The sequence below is a fragment of the Asterias amurensis genome, chromosome 19 (genome assembly GCF_032118995.1).
Source record: "Asterias amurensis chromosome 19, ASM3211899v1".
NCBI lineage: Eukaryota > Metazoa > Echinodermata > Asteroidea > Forcipulatida > Asteriidae > Asterias > Asterias amurensis.
In genome coordinates this window covers 7,678,688-7,698,501 of record NC_092666.1, presented here as the reverse complement: position 1 = coordinate 7,698,501, position 19,814 = coordinate 7,678,688, and the positions used below count along the sequence as shown (strand labels likewise).

The following is a 19,814-nucleotide window of genomic DNA, read 5'->3' as shown; positions in this document are numbered from 1 at the left end:
GTATTGTGTACCCATACCTACTCATACATGGAGTTTTGCCAAAATCCATTTTTTGAAGTCCGCCAACATTTTAAAAATATCTTTGATTTTTACAGCAACCCAGTCTTAATTTGTATTTAATAACTTTTCCTTTATCTTTCTGTCAAAAACAGTTTGATGCTAGACAGATAGTAAATTAGATCCAGGAAAATTAATTAAGAGGCAGGCAAGCCAATAAATTGATGAAAGGAGAAATTAGGTGAAGGCAAGAGGAAGCAAAAGGTCAAGGCTAGAACACGATAGATGAAGCAAGGTGACCAAGGTAACATATAAATTAAGGAAAGGTAAACTTGGGGTGAGGCAATATCAACAGATGGAATGGAACAAGATGGAGTGAGGGAAGATGAAGAGAGTGAGACATGGTGAGCCAAGGTGGAGTGAGGGAAGATGAAGAGAGTGAAGTATGGTGAGCCAAGGTGGAGTGAGGGAAGATGGAGAGAGTGAAGCATGGTGTGCCAAGGTGGAGTGAGGGAAGATGAAGAGAGTGACGCATGGTGTGCCAAGGTGGAGTGAGGAAAGATGAAGAGAGTGAGGCATGGTGTGTCAAGGTGGAGTGAGGGAAGATGAAGAGAGTGAAGTATGGTGAGCCAAGGTGGAGTGAGGGAAGATGGAGAGAGTGAAGCATGGTGAGCCACGATGGAGTGAGGGAAGATGAAGAGAGTGAGGCATGGTGAGCCAAGGTGGAGTGAGGGAAGATGAAGAGAGTGAAGTATGGTGAGCCAAGGTGGAGTGAGGGAAGATGGAGAGAGTGAAGCATGGTGAGCCACGATGGAGTGAGGGAAGATGAAGAGAGTGAGGCATGGTGAGCCAAGGTGGAGTGAAAGAAGATGAAGAGAGTGAAGCATGGTGTTCCAAGGTGGAGTGAGGGAAGATGAAGAGAGTGACGCATGGTGTGCCAAGGTGGAGTGAGGAAAGATGAAGAGAGTGAGGCATGGTGTGTCAAGGTGGAGTGAGGGAAGATGAAGAGAGTGAAGCATGGTGTGCCAAGGTGGATTGAGGGAAGATGAAGAGAGTGAGGCATGGTGTGCCAAGGTGGAGTGAGGGAAGATGAAGAGAGTGAGGCAAGGTAAGCAAAGGTGGAGTGAGGGAAGATGAAGAGAGTGAAGCATGGTGAGCCAAAGTGGAGTGAGGGAAGATGAAGAGAGTGAGGTATGGTGAGCCAAGGTGGAGTGAGGGAAGATGGAGAGAGTGAGGCATGGTGTTCCAAGGTGGATTGAGGGAAGATGAAGAGAGTGAGGCAAGGTAAGCAAAGGTGGAGTGAGGGAAGATGAAGAGAGTGAAGCATGGTGAGCCAAGGTGGAGTGAGGGAAGATGAAGAGAGTGAGGCATGGTGTGTCAAGGTGGAGTGAGGGAAGATGAAGAGAGTGAAGCATGGTGTGCCAAGGTGGATTGAGGGAAGATGAAGAGAGTGAGGCATGGTGTGCCAAGGTGGAGTGAGGGAAGATGAAGAGAGTGAGGCAAGGTAAGCAAAGGTGGAGTGAGGGAAGATGAAGAGAGTGAGGCATGGTGAGCCAAGGTGGAGTGAGGGAAGATGAAGAGAGTGAGGTATGGTGAGCCAAGGTGGAGTGAGGGAAGATGGAGAGAGTGAAGCATGGTGAGCCACGATGGAGTGAGGGAAGATGAAGAGAGTGAGGCATGGTAAGCCAAGGTGGAGTGAGGGAAGATGAAGAGAGTGAAGCATGGTGTGCCAAGGTGGAGTGAGGGAACATGAAGAGAGTGAACTACGGTGAGCCAAGGTGGAGTGAAGGAAGAGTGAGGGAAGATGAAGAGAGTGAAGCATGGTGAGCCACGATGAAGTGAGGGAAGATGAAGAGAGTGAGGCATGGTGAGCCAAGGTGGAGTGAGGGAAGATGAAGAGAGTGAAGTATGGTGAGCCAAGGTGGAGTGAGGGAAGATGGAGAGAGTGAAGCATGGTGAGCCACGATGGAGTGAGGGAAGATGAAGAGAGTGAGGCATGGTGAGGCATGGTGAGCCAAGGTGGAGTGAGGGAACATGAAGAGAGTGAACTACGGTGAGCCAAGGTGGAGTGAAGGAAGAGTGAGGGAAGATGAAGAGAGTGAAGCATGGTAAGCCAAGGTGGAGTGAGGGAAGATGAAGAGAGTGAGGCATGGTGTGCCAAGGTGGTGTGAGGGAGATGAAGAGAGTGAAGCATGGTGTGCCAAGGTGGAGTGAGGGAAGATGGAGAGAGTGAAGCATGGTGAGCCACGATGGAGTGAGGGAAGATGAAGAGAGTGAGGCATGGTGAGCCAAGGTGGAGTGAGGGAAGATGAAGAGAGTGAAGTATGGTGAGCCAAGGTGGAGTGAGGGAAGATGGAGAGAGTGAAGCATGGTGAGCCACGATGGAGTGAGGGAAGATGAAGAGAGTGAGGCATGGTGAGCCAAGGTGGAGTGAGGGAAGATGAAGAGAGTGAAGTATGGTGAGCCAAGGTGGAGTGAGGGAAGATGGAGAGAGTGAAGCATGGTGAGCCACGATGGAGTGAGGGAAGATGAAGAGAGTGAGGCATGGTGAGCCAAGGTGGAGTGAAAGAAGATGAAGAGAGTGAAGCATGGTGTTCCAAGGTGGAGTGAGGGAAGATGAAGAGAGTGACGCATGGTGTGCCAAGGTGGAGTGAGGAAAGATGAAGAGAGTGAGGCATGGTGTGTCAAGGTGGAGTGAGGGAAGATGAAGAGAGTGAAGCATGGTGTGCCAAGGTGGATTGAGGGAAGATGAAGAGAGTGAGGCATGGTGTGCCAAGGTGGAGTGAGGGAAGATGAAGAGAGTGAGGCAAGGTAAGCAAAGGTGGAGTGAGGGAAGATGAAGAGAGTGAAGTATGGTGAGCCAAGGTGGAGTGAGGGAAGATGGAGAGAGTGAAGCATGGTGAGCCACGATGGAGTGAGGGAAGATGAAGAGAGTGAGGCATGGTAAGCCAAGGTGGAGTGAGGGAAGATGAAGAGAGTGAAGCATGGTGTGCCAAGGTGGAGTGAGGGAAGATGAAGAGAGAGAATCATGGTGTGTCAAGGTGGAGTGAAGGAAGATGGAGAGAGTGAAGCATGGTGAGCCAAGGTGGAGTGAGGGAAGATGAAGAGAGTGAACTATGGTGAGCCAAGGTGGAGTGAAGGAAGAGTGAGGAAAGATGAAGAGAGTGAAGCATGGTAAGCCAAGGTGGAGTGAGGGAAGATGAAGAGATTGAGGCATGGTGTGCCAAGGTGGAGTGAGGGAGATGAAGAGAGTGAGGCATGGTGTGCCAAATTTGAGTGAGGCAAGATGAAGAGAGTGAGGCATGGTGTGCCAAGGTGGAGTGAGGGAAGATGAAGAGAGTGAAGCATGGTGTGCCAAGGTGGATTGATGGAAGATGGAGAGAGTGAAGCATGGTGAGCCACGATGGAGTGAGGGAAGATGAAGAGAGTGAGGCATGGTGAGCCAAGGTGGAGTGAAAGAAGATGAAGAGAGTGAAGCATGGTGAGCCAAGGTGGAGTGAGGGAAGATGAAGAGAGTGAGGCATGGTGTGCCAAGGTGGAGTGAGGGAAGATGAAGAGAGTGAGGCATGGTGTGTCAAGGTGGAGTGAGGGAAGATGAAGAGAGTGAAGCATGGTGTGCCAAGGTGGAGTGAGGGAAGATGAAGAGAGTGAGGCATGGTGTGCCAAGGTGGAGTGAGGGAGATGAAGAGAGTGAGGCATGGTGTGTCAAGGTGGAGTGAGGGAAGATGAAGAGAGTGAAGCATGGTGTGCCAAGGTGGATTGAGGGAAGATGAAGAGAGTGAGGCATGGTGTGCCAAGGTGGAGTGAGGGAAGATGAAGAGAGTGAAGTATGGTGAGCCAAGGTGGAGTGAGGGAAGATGGAGAGAGTGAAGCATGGTGAGCCACGATGGAGTGAGGGAAGATGAAGAGAGTGAGGCATGGTGAGCCAAGGTGGAGTGAGGGAACATGAAGAGAGTGAACTACGGTGAGCCAAGGTGGAGTGAAGGAAGAGTGAGGGAAGATGAAGAGAGTGAAGCATGGTAAGCCAAGGTGGAGTGAGGGAAGATGAAGAGAGTGAGGCATGGTGTGCCAAGGTGGTGTGAGGGAGATGAAGAGAGTGAAGCATGGTGTGCCAAGGTGGAGTGAGGGAAGATGGAGAGAGTGAAGCATGGTGAGCCACGATGGAGTGAGGGAAGATGAAGAGAGTGAGGCATGGTGAGCCAAGGTGGAGTGAGGGAAGATGAAGAGAGTGAAGTATGGTGAGCCAAGGTGGAGTGAGGGAAGATGGAGAGAGTGAAGCATGGTGAGCCACGATGGAGTGAGGGAAGATGAAGAGAGTGAGGCATGGTGAGCCAAGGTGGAGTGAGGGAAGATGAAGAGAGTGAAGTATGGTGAGCCAAGGTGGAGTGAGGGAAGATGGAGAGAGTGAAGCATGGTGAGCCACGATGGAGTGAGGGAAGATGAAGAGAGTGAGGCATGGTGAGCCAAGGTGGAGTGAGGGAAGATGAAGAGAGTGAAGTATGGTGAGCCAAGGTGGAGTGAGGGAAGATGGAGAGAGTGAAGCATGGTGAGCCACGATGGAGTGAGGGAAGATGAAGAGAGTGAGGCATGGTGAGCCAAGGTGGAGTGAGGGAAGATGAAGAGAGTGAAGTATGGTGAGCCAAGGTGGAGTGAGGGAAGATGGAGAGAGTGAAGCATGGTGAGCCACGATGGAGTGAGGGAAGATGAAGAGAGTGAGGCATGGTGAGCCAAGGTGGAGTGAGGGAAGATGAAGAGAGTGAAGTATGGTGAGCCAAGGTGGAGTGAGGGAAGATGGAGAGAGTGAAGCATGGTGAGCCACGATGGAGTGAGGGAAGATGAAGAGAGTGAGGCATGGTGAGCCAAGGTGGAGTGAAAGAAGATGAAGAGAGTGAAGCATGGTGTTCCAAGGTGGAGTGAGGGAAGATGAAGAGAGTGACGCATGGTGTGCCAAGGTGGAGTGAGGAAAGATGAAGAGAGTGAGGCATGGTGTGTCAAGGTGGAGTGAGGGAAGATGAAGAGAGTGAAGCATGGTGTGCCAAGGTGGATTGAGGGAAGATGAAGAGAGTGAGGCATGGTGTGCCAAGGTGGAGTGAGGGAAGATGAAGAGAGTGAGGCAAGGTAAGCAAAGGTGGAGTGAGGGAAGATGAAGAGAGTGAAGTATGGTGAGCCAAGGTGGAGTGAGGGAAGATGGAGAGAGTGAAGCATGGTGAGCCACGATGGAGTGAGGGAAGATGAAGAGAGTGAGGCATGGTAAGCCAAGGTGGAGTGAGGGAAGATGAAGAGAGTGAAGCATGGTGTGCCAAGGTGGAGTGAGGGAAGATGAAGAGAGAGAATCATGGTGTGTCAAGGTGGAGTGAAGGAAGATGGAGAGAGTGAAGCATGGTGAGCCAAGGTGGAGTGAGGGAAGATGAAGAGAGTGAACTATGGTGAGCCAAGGTGGAGTGAAGGAAGAGTGAGGAAAGATGAAGAGAGTGAAGCATGGTAAGCCAAGGTGGAGTGAGGGAAGATGAAGAGATTGAGGCATGGTGTGCCAAGGTGGAGTGAGGGAGATGAAGAGAGTGAGGCATGGTGTGCCAAATTTGAGTGAGGCAAGATGAAGAGAGTGAGGCATGGTGTGCCAAGGTGGAGTGAGGGAAGATGAAGAGAGTGAAGCATGGTGTGCCAAGGTGGATTGATGGAAGATGGAGAGAGTGAAGCATGGTGAGCCACGATGGAGTGAGGGAAGATGAAGAGAGTGAGGCATGGTGAGCCAAGGTGGAGTGAAAGAAGATGAAGAGAGTGAAGCATGGTGAGCCAAGGTGGAGTGAGGGAAGATGAAGAGAGTGAGGCATGGTGTGCCAAGGTGGAGTGAGGGAAGATGAAGAGAGTGAGGCATGGTGTGTCAAGGTGGAGTGAGGGAAGATGAAGAGAGTGAAGCATGGTGTGCCAAGGTGGAGTGAGGGAAGATGAAGAGAGTGAGGCATGGTGTGCCAAGGTGGAGTGAGGGAGATGAAGAGAGTGAGGCATGGTGTGTCAAGGTGGAGTGAGGGAAGATGAAGAGAGTGAAGCATGGTGTGCCAAGGTGGATTGAGGGAAGATGAAGAGAGTGAGGCATGGTGTGCCAAGGTGGAGTGAGGGAAGATGAAGAGAGTGAAGTATGGTGAGCCAAGGTGGAGTGAGGGAAGATGGAGAGAGTGAAGCATGGTGAGCCACGATGGAGTGAGGGAAGATGAAGAGAGTGAGGCATGGTGAGCCAAGGTGGAGTGAGGGAACATGAAGAGAGTGAACTACGGTGAGCCAAGGTGGAGTGAAGGAAGAGTGAGGGAAGATGAAGAGAGTGAAGCATGGTAAGCCAAGGTGGAGTGAGGGAAGATGAAGAGAGTGAGGCATGGTGTGCCAAGGTGGTGTGAGGGAGATGAAGAGAGTGAAGCATGGTGTGCCAAGGTGGAGTGAGGGAAGATGGAGAGAGTGAAGCATGGTGAGCCACGATGGAGTGAGGGAAGATGAAGAGAGTGAGGCATGGTGAGCCAAGGTGGAGTGAGGGAAGATGAAGAGAGTGAAGTATGGTGAGCCAAGGTGGAGTGAGGGAAGATGGAGAGAGTGAAGCATGGTGAGCCACGATGGAGTGAGGGAAGATGAAGAGAGTGAGGCATGGTGAGCCAAGGTGGAGTGAGGGAAGATGAAGAGAGTGAAGTATGGTGAGCCAAGGTGGAGTGAGGGAAGATGGAGAGAGTGAAGCATGGTGAGCCACGATGGAGTGAGGGAAGATGAAGAGAGTGAGGCATGGTGAGCCAAGGTGGAGTGAAAGAAGATGAAGAGAGTGAAGCATGGTGTTCCAAGGTGGAGTGAGGGAAGATGAAGAGAGTGACGCATGGTGTGCCAAGGTGGAGTGAGGAAAGATGAAGAGAGTGAGGCATGGTGTGTCAAGGTGGAGTGAGGGAAGATGAAGAGAGTGAAGCATGGTGTGCCAAGGTGGATTGAGGGAAGATGAAGAGAGTGAGGCATGGTGTGCCAAGGTGGAGTGAGGGAAGATGAAGAGAGTGAGGCAAGGTAAGCAAAGGTGGAGTGAGGGAAGATGAAGAGAGTGAAGTATGGTGAGCCAAGGTGGAGTGAGGGAAGATGGAGAGAGTGAAGCATGGTGAGCCACGATGGAGTGAGGGAAGATGAAGAGAGTGAGGCATGGTAAGCCAAGGTGGAGTGAGGGAAGATGAAGAGAGTGAAGCATGGTGTGCCAAGGTGGAGTGAGGGAAGATGAAGAGAGTGAACTATGGTGAGCCAAGGTGGAGTGAGGGAAGATGAAGAGAGTGAGGCATGGTGTGTCAAGGTGGAGTGAAGGAAGATGGAGAGAGTGAAGCATGGTGAGCCAAGGTGGAGTGAGGGAAGATGAAGAGAGTGAACTATGGTGAGCCAAGGTGGAGTGAAGGAAGAGTGAGGAAAGATGAAGAGAGTGAAGCATGGTAAGCGAAGGTGGAGTGAGGGAAGATGAAGAGATTGAGGCATGGTGTGCCAAGGTGGAGTGAGGGAGATGAAGAGAGTGAGGCATGGTGTGCCAAAGTTGAGTGAGGCAAGATGAAGAGAGTGAGGCATGGTGTGCCAAGGTGGAGTGAGGGAAGATGAAGAGAGTGAAGCATGGTGTGCCAAGGTGGATTGATGGAAGATGAAGAGAGTGAAGCATGGTGTGCCAAGGTGGAGTGAAAGAAGATGAAGAGAGTGAAGCATGGTGAGCCAAGGTGGAGTGAGGGAAGATGAAGAGAGTGAGGCATGGTGTGCCAAGGTGGAGTGAGGGAAGATGAAGAGAGTGAGGCATGGTGTGTCAAGGTGGAGTGAGGGAAGATGAAGAGAGTGAGGCATGGTGAGCCAAGGTGGAGTGAAAGAAGATGAAGAGAGTGAAGCATGGTGAGCCAAGGTGGAGTGAGGGAAGATGAAGAGAGTGAGGCATGGTGTGCCAAGGTGGAGTGAGGGAAGATGAAGAGAGTGAGGCATGGTGTGTCAAGGTGGAGTGAGGGAAGATGAAGAGAGTGAAGCATGGTGTGCCAAGGTGGAGTGAGGGAAGATGAAGAGAGTGAGGCATGGTGTGCCAAGGTGGAGTGAGGGAGATGAAGAGAGTGAGGCATGGTGTGTCAAGGTGGAGTGAGGGAAGATGAAGAGAGTGAAGCATGGTGTGCCAAGGTGGATTGAGGGAAGATGAAGAGAGTGAGGCATGGTGTGCCAAGGTGGAGTGAGGGAAGATGAAGAGAGTGAGGCATGGTGAGCCAAGGTGGAGTGAAGGAAGAGTGAGGGAAGATGAAGAGAGTGAAGCATGGTAAGCCAAGGTGGAGTGAGGGAAGATGAAGAGATTGAGGCATGGTGTGCCAAGGTGGAGTGAGGGAGATGAAGAGAGTGAGGCATGGTGTGCCAAGGTTGAGTGAGGGAGATGAAGAGAGTGAGGCATGGTGTGCCAAGGTGGAGTGAAGGAAGAGTGAGGGAAGATGAAGAGAGTGAAGGATGGTAAGCCAAGTTGGTTTGAGGGAAGTTGAAGAGAGTGAGGCATGGTGTGCCAAGGTGGAGTGAGGGAGATGAAGAGAGTGAGGCATGGTGTGCCAAGGTGGAGTGAAGGAAGAGAGGGAAGAGAGTGAGGCATGGTGTGCCAAGGTGGAGTGAGGGAAGATGAAGAGAGTGAGGCATGGTAAGCCAAGGTGGAGTGAGGGAAGATGAAGAGAGTGAGGCATGGTGAGCCAAGGTGGAGTGAGGGAAGATGAAGAGAGTGAGGCATGGTGAGCCAAGGTGGAGTGAGGGAGATGAAGAGAGTGAGGCATGGTGTGTCAAGGTGGAGTGAGGGAAGATGAAGAGAGTGAAGCATGGTGTGCCAAGGTGGATTGAGGGAAGATGAAGAGAGTGAGGCATGGTGTGCCAAGGTGGAGTGAGGGAAGATGAAGAGAGTGAAGTATGGTGAGCCAAGGTGGAGTGAGGGAAGATGGAGAGAGTGAAGCATGGTGAGCCACGATGGAGTGAGGGAAGATGAAGAGAGTGAGGCATGGTGAGCCAAGGTGGAGTGAGGGAACATGAAGAGAGTGAACTACGGTGAGCCAAGGTGGAGTGAAGGAAGAGTGAGGGAAGATGAAGAGAGTGAAGCATGGTAAGCCAAGGTGGAGTGAGGGAAGATGAAGAGAGTGAGGCATGGTGTGCCAAGGTGGTGTGAGGGAGATGAAGAGAGTGAAGCATGGTGTGCCAAGGTGGAGTGAGGGAAGATGGAGAGAGTGAAGCATGGTGAGCCACGATGGAGTGAGGGAAGATGAAGAGAGTGAGGCATGGTGAGCCAAGGTGGAGTGAGGGAAGATGAAGAGAGTGAGGCATGGTGAGCCAAGGTGGAGTGAGGGAAGATGAAGAGAGTGAAGTATGGTGAGCCAAGGTGGAGTGAGGGAAGATGGAGAGAGTGAAGCATGGTGAGCCACGATGGAGTGAGGGAAGATGAAGAGAGTGAGGCATGGTGAGCCAAGGTGGAGTGAGGGAAGATGAAGAGAGTGAAGTATGGTGAGCCAAGGTGGAGTGAGGGAAGATGGAGAGAGTGAAGCATGGTGAGCCACGATGGAGTGAGGGAAGATGAAGAGAGTGAGGCATGGTGAGCCAAGGTGGAGTGAAAGAAGATGAAGAGAGTGAAGCATGGTGTTCCAAGGTGGAGTGAGGGAAGATGAAGAGAGTGACGCATGGTGTGCCAAGGTGGAGTGAGGAAAGATGAAGAGAGTGAGGCATGGTGTGTCAAGGTGGAGTGAGGGAAGATGAAGAGAGTGAAGCATGGTGTGCCAAGGTGGATTGAGGGAAGATGAAGAGAGTGAGGCATGGTGTGCCAAGGTGGAGTGAGGGAAGATGAAGAGAGTGAGGCAAGGTAAGCAAAGGTGGAGTGAGGGAAGATGAAGAGAGTGAAGTATGGTGAGCCAAGGTGGAGTGAGGGAAGATGGAGAGAGTGAAGCATGGTGAGCCACGATGGAGTGAGGGAAGATGAAGAGAGTGAGGCATGGTGTGCCAAGGTGGAGTGAGGGAAGATGAAGAGAGTGAACTATGGTGAGCCAAGGTGGAGTGAGGGAAGATGAAGAGAGTGAGGCATGGTGTGTCAAGGTGGAGTGAAGGAAGATGGAGAGAGTGAAGCATGGTGAGCCAAGGTGGAGTGAGGGAAGATGAAGAGAGTGAACTATGGTGAGCCAAGGTGGAGTGAAGGAAGAGTGAGGAAAGATGAAGAGAGTGAAGCATGGTAAGCGAAGGTGGAGTGAGGGAAGATGAAGAGATTGAGGCATGGTGTGCCAAGGTGGAGTGAGGGAGATGAAGAGAGTGAGGCATGGTGTGCCAAAGTTGAGTGAGGCAAGATGAAGAGAGTGAGGCATGGTGTGCCAAGGTGGAGTGAGGGAAGATGAAGAGAGTGAAGCATGGTGTGCCAAGGTGGATTGATGGAAGATGAAGAGAGTGAAGCATGGTGAGCCACGATGGAGTGAGGGAAGATGAAGAGAGTGAGGCATGGTGAGCCAAGGTGGAGTGAAAGAAGATGAAGAGAGTGAAGCATGGTGAGCCAAGGTGGAGTGAGGGAAGATGAAGAGAGTGAAGCATGGTGTGCCAAGGTGGAGTGAGGGAAGATGAAGAGAGTGAACTATGGTGAGCCAAGGTGGAGTGAGGGAAGATGAAGAGAGTGAGGCATGGTGTGTCAAGGTGGAGTGAAGGAAGATGGAGAGAGTGAAGCATGGTGAGCCAAGGTGGAGTGAGGGAAGATGAAGAGAGTGAACTATGGTGAGCCAAGGTGGAGTGAAGGAAGAGTGAGGAAAGATGAAGAGAGTGAAGCATGGTAAGCGAAGGTGGAGTGAGGGAAGATGAAGAGATTGAGGCATGGTGTGCCAAGGTGGAGTGAGGGAGATGAAGAGAGTGAGGCATGGTGTGCCAAAGTTGAGTGAGGCAAGATGAAGAGAGTGAGGCATGGTGTGCCAAGGTGGAGTGAGGGAAGATGAAGAGAGTGAAGCATGGTGTGCCAAGGTGGATTGATGGAAGATGAAGAGAGTGAAGCATGGTGAGCCACGATGGAGTGAGGGAAGATGAAGAGAGTGAGGCATGGTGAGCCAAGGTGGAGTGAAAGAAGATGAAGAGAGTGAAGCATGGTGAGCCAAGGTGGAGTGAGGGAAGATGAAGAGAGTGAGGCATGGTGTGCCAAGGTGGAGTGAGGGAAGATGAAGAGAGTGAGGCATGGTGTGTCAAGGTGGAGTGAGGGAAGATGAAGAGAGTGAAGCATGGTGTGCCAAGGTGGAGTGAGGGAAGATGAAGAGAGTGAGGCATGGTGTGCCAAGGTGGAGTGAGGGAGATGAAGAGAGTGAGGCATGGTGTGTCAAGGTGGAGTGAGGGAAGATGAAGAGAGTGAAGCATGGTGTGCCAAGGTGGATTGAGGGAAGATGAAGAGAGTGAGGCATGGTGTGCCAAGGTGGAGTGAGGGAAGATGAAGAGAGTGAGGCATGGTGAGCCAAGGTGGAGTGAAGGAAGAGTGAGGGAAGATGAAGAGAGTGAAGCATGGTAAGCCAAGGTGGAGTGAGGGAAGATGAAGAGATTGAGGCATGGTGTGCCAAGGTGGAGTGAGGGAGATGAAGAGAGTGAGGCATGGTGTGCCAAGGTTGAGTGAGGGAGATGAAGAGAGTGAGGCATGGTGTGCCAAGGTGGAGTGAAGGAAGAGTGAGGGAAGATGAAGAGAGTGAAGGATGGTAAGCCAAGTTGGTTTGAGGGAAGTTGAAGAGAGTGAGGCATGGTGTGCCAAGGTGGAGTGAGGGAGATGAAGAGAGTGAGGCATGGTGTGCCAAGGTGGAGTGAAGGAAGAGAGGGAAGAGAGTGAGGCATGGTGTGCCAAGGTGGAGTGAGGGAAGATGAAGAGAGTGAGGCATGGTAAGCCAAGGTGGAGTGAGGGAAGATGAAGAGAGTGAGGCATGGTGAGCCAAGGTGGAGTGAGGGAAGATGAAGAGAGTGAAGCATGGTGTGCCAAGGTGGAGTGAGGGAAGATGAAGAGAGTGAAGCATGGTGTGCCAAGGTGGAGTGAGGGAAGATGAAGAGAGTGAAGCATGGTGAGCCAAGGTGGATTGAGGGAAGATGAAGAGAAGGAGGCATGGTGTGCCAAGGTGGAGTGAGGGAAGATGAAGAGAGTGAAGCATGGTGTGCCAAGGTGGAGTGAGGGAAGATGAAGAGAGTGAAGCATGGTGAGCCAAGGTGGATTGAGGGAAGATGAAGAGAAGGAGGCATGGTGTGCCAAGGTGGAGTGAGGGAAGATGAAGAGAGTGAAGCATGGTAAGCCAAGGAGGATTGAGGGAAGATGAAGACAGTGAGGCATGGTGTGCCAAGGTGGAGTGAGGGAAGATGAAGAGAGTGAGGCATGGTTAGCCAAGGTTGATTCAGCAAGATGAAGAGAGTGAAGCATGTTGAGCCAAGGTTGAGTGAGGGAAGATGAAGAGAGTCAGGCATAGTGTGCCAAGGTGGAGTTAGGGAAGATGAAGAGAGTGAAGCATGTTGAGCCAAGGTGGAGTAAGGCAAGATGAAGAGAGTGAGGCATGGTGTGCCGAGGTGGAGTTAGGGAAGATGGAGAGAGTGAAGCATGTTGAGCCAAGGTGGAGTAAGGCAAGATGAAGAGAGTGAGGCATGGTGAGCCAATGTGGAGTGAGGGGAAATGCAGAGAGTGTGGCATGATGGAGTGTGGGAAACCGAAGAGAGTGAAGCATGGTAAGTCAAGGTGGTGTGAGGGAAGATGAAGAGAGTGAGGCCAGGTGAGCCAAGGTGGATTGAGGGAAGGTGAAGAGGAGGAGGCATGGTGTGCCAAGGTGGAGTGAGGGAAGATGAAGAATGTGAATCATGGTAAGCCAAGGTGGAGTGAGGGAAGATGAAGAAAATGAAACATGGTGAGCCAAGGTGGAGTGAGGGGAAATGCAGAGAGTGTGGCATGGTGGGCTAAGGTGGAATTAGGGAAGATGAAGAGAGTGAGGCTTGGTGTTCCAAACCGGGATGAGGCATGAGACACAAGAAGGAAGAAAAACTTGAACACAAAACTTATAAAATGCAGTGTGATTTATCATTTTCTTTTGAGTAAATAGGGAACTTTCCAAGTGTTCTCTGACAATCAGCTGAAAACTTGGCAAATACTTGGTAATTGTCTTTGAAGTAACGCCCATCACTGAATACAATGAATAAAGAGGCTGCTGATCAATACTTTGCACAACAAAATGATAAAGGTCTTGAACTGGGGATTATATATATACCCCTTCGGGAAAAAAGACCATGAAACCCCGTACCCTTGTTTCCCTTTGATATCGGGCAAACAAGTGTAGCACAGCGAGTGCTTGTACTGTGCATGCTCATATTGCAATGTCAAAGCATGTCAGCTGCTTTGTAAATTGTCTGTCGGAGGTCAAAGATCAAAATGCTGAGCTGAGAATAATTTACCATTTGTAGAGGGAGTTAAATTAGAATTGCAATATACAACCCCTATTTGCAATGGCCAAATAGTTTGGGTGTTTAAAGGAACACGTTGCCTTGGATCGATCGACTTGTTCTTTGAAAAGCGTTTGTAACCGTTTGTTATAACATTCATATGATTAGAAAGATATTTTAAAAGTAGAATACAATGATCCACACAAATTTGCCTCAAAATTGCGTGGTTTTCCTTTTACATTGCGAACTAACACAGTCGGCCATTGGAGTAAATGGCCGACAGTGTTAGTCGACGAGGTAAAACTAAAACCACGCAATTTCCAGTGATACTTGTGTGGATCATTATGTTCTACTTTTAAATTAACTTTCTAATCATATGCATTTTATAACAAACGGTTACAAACGCTTCTCAAAGACCAACTCGTCCCATACAAGGCAACAGGTTCCTTTAAAGACGCTGGACACTATTGGTAATTGTCAAAGACCAGTCTTCTCACTTGGTGAATCTCAACATATGCATACAATAACAAACCTGTGAAATTTGAGCTCAATTGGTCATCAAAGTTGGGAGATAATGAAAGAAAAACAGACCTTTGTCACACAAAGTTGTGTGTTTTCAGATGCTTGATTTCGAGAACTAAAAAAACTAAATCTGAGGTCTCAAAATCAAATCCGATGAAAGCTACTTCTTTCTCAAAAACTCTGTCACTTCAGAGGGAGCCGTTTCTCACAATGTTTTATACTATCAACCTCTCCCCATAACTTGTTAATACCAAGTAAAGTTTTGTGCTAATAACTATTTTGAGTAATTACCAATAGTGTTCACTGCCTTTAAGGGGGCTAAAGGAAATCAAGTCATGACATTCATATAAGATGTACGTTGGTATACCTTCCTCTTTACCTGACAATGAAGTTTCTTCCAAACTGATCTTGAGCCCCTCCAGGTCACGTTCCTATACCAGGAGAAGAAGAACTTGAAATTTACCATCAAGTAAGAAAATCCTGCGTTTCAGTTTGTGTGGATATTCCAAACTTGTTTAAAAAATTGAAAATAATTTTTTTTACAAAAGGACAATATCCTGACAAGAATCCTCAAATTGAATCTTTCATTCTCACTACTTCAAGAGAAAAAAACTTAAAAAGCTACATTAAATGCATTAAAGGCATTAGACACTATTGGTAATTGTCAAAGACCAATTTTCTCACTTGGTGTACCTCCACATTATGCATAAATTAACAAACCTGTGAAAATTTGAGCTCAATCGGTCAGAGAAGTTGCGAGATAACTATGAAAGAAAAAAACACCCTTGTCACACGAAGTTGTGTGCTTTCAGATGCTTTGATTTCGAAACCTCAGATTTAGAATTTGAGACCTCAAATTCTAAATCTGAGGTTTCGAAATCAAATTCGTACAAAATTACTTTTTTTCTCAAAAACTGCTCCACTTCAGAGGGAGCTGTTTCTCACAATGTTTTATACCATCAACCTCTCCCCATTACTCATTACCAAGTAAGGTTTAATGCTGATAATTATTTTGAGTAATTATCAATAGTGTCCACTGCCTTTAAAACAAGAAGCTTGTCATTTAAAGAAACAAAGTTACATCGTACAACAAAAAGCAGTATGGATAGTCATTAGTGAACCAGTTATCATGAATTGTTTCTATCAAACTTGATGGGATTATTATCAGCAGTATCTATTTGATATTTAACATGTAGACTGACATGTACAAACTATCAAAGTTTAAAGTGGCCTAAATAATTATATGTCTCACCTCATATTTTTCCTTTGACTGTCTCACATCAATCAATGGGTGATCGTGCTTTGAGGATGAGTGTCTCCCAGCAGTTGAGTCATCTTGGTTTGACTGTCTCACTACAATTGGGTAAACTTACAGTGAGTGTCTTTCTACAATTGAGTTATCTTGGTTTGACTGACTCACTGCAATAGGGTAAACTTACAGTGAGTGTCTTTCTACAATTGAGTTATCTTGGTTTGACTGTCTCACTGCAATAGGGTAAACTTACAGTGAGTGTCTTTCTACAATTGAGTTGTCTTGGTTTGACTGTCTCACTGCAATTGGGTAAACTAACAGTGAGTGTCTTTCTACAATTGAGTTATCTTGGTTTGGGGGGGGGGGGGGCCCAAGTTATTTGTTTTGCCCCCCCAGTTTGCCCCCCAGTTTTTTCCCCGATGGCGGAAATTGAATTTAATCCCAAACCATTGCACCAAATTTGTTACAATGTTGTTTGCGCTGGAAATAATAAACTCAATTTCATCGATTATAACTAGCTGGCACCATCAAAAAAGCCCAATACACTTTCCATCTCCGGCAATGTTAATCAAAAGTGGATTTATTTATCTGTACAAGTATGTGAACTTGCTATAAATAGAAATGCATTGTCTGCCCAAAACCGCAAGCAGCCATTGTACACACAGTTCGCACAACACGTCACATGCACACAGTGCAAAGTCTTATTTCTTGAGTGAATACAAAAGTTAGTTAAAATGGATATTGGAAAGTTTTGCAAGAAATCCAAACGACCTCCATGCCATGATAGGCACAGATCTGATTCTGAATCAAGCGATGAGAATCCTGAACCCAAAGACAAACACCTCAGGACTGAAGTTAATATTGCTGTAAACATCCCAGATGATCAATTTGAGGTTTTGAGTGCTGATGATCAACAAAATGACACAGCATCAGTATGTTTATTGGATGAACCAGCTACCGTTGAAGAGCAATCCTTACCCAGCAGTAGTGTGAGTAGTACCGGGACACCAAATAGAAGTAGGTCTTCTGCTAAAATCTGTGGTCCTTCTGACATATCCCAATCACCAGATAATGGACCAGTTCATCTTGGTGTTAATCAGCCTATCCGGTTTCCAAAGACACATGCGACGAAAATTTAACACTGATTGGTATAAAGCATACCCATGGTTTGAATATTCAGCAACTACAGACAAAGGTTACTGCTTTGTCTGTCGTCACTTTTCGTCAGGCTTGCATCCAAATGAGCAAAAAACATTTGTTTTGGAAGGATTCAATACATGGAAAAATACTTAGATACTCAGAGTCAATACTTAGAGTTCAAACTGTCTAAAAAGACAGTATTGGACCACCTCAGTGAAGGTCATCGTCTGGTTGTAGAGAAAAACAGAGAAGATATGAAAACACTTAGTGATACTTTGAGATTAACAGCCGTTCAAAACATTGCTCAAAGGGGTCATCAGGAAGGAGAGACATCTCAAAATAAAGGAAACTTCCTGGAAATATTGGACTTCTTGAAAAAGTATTGCCCGTCTCTGAAAGAAAGACTGTGTGAAGGGCCTAGAAATGCCAAGTACACACACCATAGCGTACAAGATGCTATTTTAGATATCATAAGTGATACCATCCTGGAGGAAATCAGGGAAGAAATACGAGAAGCTGGGTACTTTTCTGTACTAGTAGATAAAACTAAGGACTTACGCAAAAAAGAACAGATGAGCTTTGTTATTAGATACTTTGAAGATTCTGAAACTCGGGAAGAATTCTTAGGATTTAAAGTAGTTGATGAACTTGATGCAGAATCCTTGGCACAATATATTCTTCAAGAGTTAGAGGACAATGGGCTGGACGTCCAGAACCTAGTTGGTCAGGGTAACGATGGCGCTTCTGTCATGAGCGGACGGTGTTCTGGAGTTCAAGAGAGGATACGGTGAATTGTCCCTCAGGCAATACATGTATACGTCCATTGTTTTGCCCATCGTCTCAATTTGGTTATTGTTGACAGCATGAAATCTGTTATTCCCGTGGCTGATTTTTTTTCAACGCTTCAAACCTGCTACAATTTTCTAAGCGGCTCTAATGTACACGCCCAATGGATCGCCTTCCAAAAGAGAGAAGACATGTTTCTAAAAGAAAAACCAATCGAGTTCAAGACAATGTCGGACACACAATGGGCATGCCAAGTGAGTGCTGTAAGTGCAATTTTATCAAGGTTTGACTGTTTTGTAAAATTTCTGCAGCATGTAGAATTATCCGACAGCAATCGAGACCGTGCATTAAACGCCAGATCCATCTTGGCACAGCTAGACCAGACATTCACATCCTGTATGCTTCTCATGAAGGACACTCTACACGAAGCCAAGGGAGCTTCTGATGTGCTACAAAGTTCCAAACTTGACTACATGAAAGCAGCAGGTCTAATTGAAAGCCTCATTTGAGAACTGCAAACTAACAGATGTGATGAAAAGGCCATGAATATTTTGAGCGCTCATGTGATATTGCTGTCAGAAATGGGTTGAAGTGTTGCAATTCAAGAAAGAGCCGCCAAAAGTCTACCCCTTCAAAGATGGACGATTTTGTAGTACTGAGTGCACTTGGAAAGTGGGACACGGTAACGGATTAATCCAATATGAAACGAGCTATATTGTATCCAACTATCGACAATTTTCTTGGAGAACTCAACAAAAGATTTATTGGGGAAAACCTCCAAATATTCCAATCGCTGTCGGCAACAGATCCAACGTCAAAATGGTTTCTCGATTTTGAGACCATTAGACCTCTAGCGACCCATTATAAACTCAATCTTGAAGACATAAAGATGGAGCTAAGACAAGCAAAGCGAATGAATGAACGTACAGGGGCTAAGTTTCATACAGTGGAGGAATCGCAGAACACCTGAAACCTCTATATATGACTTTCACAGAACTTTATAAAGCGATCAAGATCTCCATGACCCTCCCAGTAATTACAGCTGGCTGTGAGAGGAGCTTCAACAAGCTCAAACTTATCAAAACACATTTGAGAACCACAATGGCCGACGAGAGACTTAAGAGTTTAAAGGTGATTAGTGTCCATCGACAACGCCAGGAAATACCCCCACTCAAGAATAACACTGGCGTAAGTCCGTCAAAGTGGTAAGTCAGTGCTTTTCTGCAGTACAAAAATTACATTATAGATTTTGTTTGCCCCCCCCCCTAAATTTAAGTTTGCCCCCCTCTTGCCCCCCCCCCCAGATTAACAGGTCTGGTGCCGCCATTGCTTATTTGGTGGGATTTGAACCCACAACTCTTGTGATTCTAAAGCAGGTGTCTGAGGGGCGATCTTGTTGGTATAAGTGGTAAGACATTTGTTCGAAAAAGGTTAAGGTCTTTGATTTTTTCACAGGACTCAAGGAAAGTACTGTATACACTGCTTAACGTACTTTTAGGTGTATGGGAAAAACAATTTAATAAATATTGAGATGAATTGAAAAGTTAATGTTAATGTTCTTACCTCGTCTTTTAGTCCCCACTTGAGCTCTATCCAAGAATCTTATTTGACTGAGCATGATCTCCATTTCAATTTTAACAAATTTTTCATTTTCACCATAAATCGTCTTGTCAATAAAATCAATGACGCTCTCCATGAGGTGTTTCCAGTGGTCAATACCATGGGACATCTTACCATGAGCACGATGCACTGTATGTACCGAACATATCGCCATAAAGATGGAATGACCAATGTCATGACCCATGTGGAATGACCCTTGCCATCCTCTATGACATTGCACCCAGTGGAGACAATCTTCCACCAAATTAGTCTGTTCATTGATCAGTTCCAGTTCAATTTGCTGTTTACCAATCTCCCCTGCAGGTAGATCCTCTTGCTTAGAGGACTCCTTCTCCAGCTTGCTGCCTTTTTTCTGCTTTTGCAGATCTGTGAGGTTTTGAACCAATTGCTGCTGTGTGTTAATGAGCACATTCAGATTCTTCATGTACTGCTCTTGATAGGCAGGCTCCTTATCCAGTAGGGTTTGTTGAGCCAAGCCTTGCAAATCATCAACTAGCATTTGTTGGCAGTAGTATACCCTTTCTATCATGTACTGTTTTGTTTCATACTTTCTGACATGTGGCGGTGTATAATCAGGACTTATCCGGTCGAGACCAAGATGCCTCAGTGTCCACTCCAGTTTAGAAAGAGCCTCTTCCATTTTGTCTAATTGATTTTGTTTCTCTGATACTTTGGTGTCTGTTTGAGCTTCATCAACAGATTTCATCCTATGTATATTCAGCTTTAATGACACCAAGTGGATCTTACTCAAAAAACCAAATAATTCTGACAAGTCTCTTGATGTCTGTTGATCCAGTTGACTGTCAGTTGCTCTTTGTTCTACACTTGCTGCCATTTCTTGTTGGAAGTTTACGAGCTGTTTCTGTTCTTTGATCAATTTCTCCATCAATGTATACTGACCAGATAGCTTCTCTGTCATTTCCATAGTTGAGAGCTCCACGATTTCCTTTGAGATATGCCTCATATGCTTCAGAAGAGACTACAAATTAATCAGAACATTGTTGAAATGAGTGACAAGATTAATGATAAAACGTAATGAAGAGATGGTATGAAGGGACAAAGGTACAATAACATTTGGTCATTCCTGATAAGGGTCTCATATGTG

The 19,814-nt window shown here is 47.2% G+C and overlaps 1 protein-coding gene across 3 annotated transcripts in view; it reads right to left on the bottom strand.

Moving 5' to 3' along the window:
* LOC139951235 (uncharacterized) overlaps positions 1–19,814 on the bottom strand; it is a 90,446-nt gene that overhangs the window by 49,542 nt on the left and 21,090 nt on the right. For 2 of the 3 annotated variants that reach the window (XM_071950011.1, XM_071950012.1), the window contains exons 8-10: positions 18,653–19,688; positions 15,164–15,264; positions 14,279–14,342 (exon numbers count right to left, since the gene is read on the bottom strand). In XM_071950011.1, the coding sequence (XP_071806112.1) occupies positions 14,279–14,342; positions 15,164–15,264; positions 18,653–19,688 (1,201 nt within the window). The remainder of the gene's footprint in view (positions 1–14,278; positions 14,343–15,163; positions 15,265–18,652; positions 19,689–19,814) is intronic. The other variant, XM_071950013.1, reaches the window with a different exon arrangement.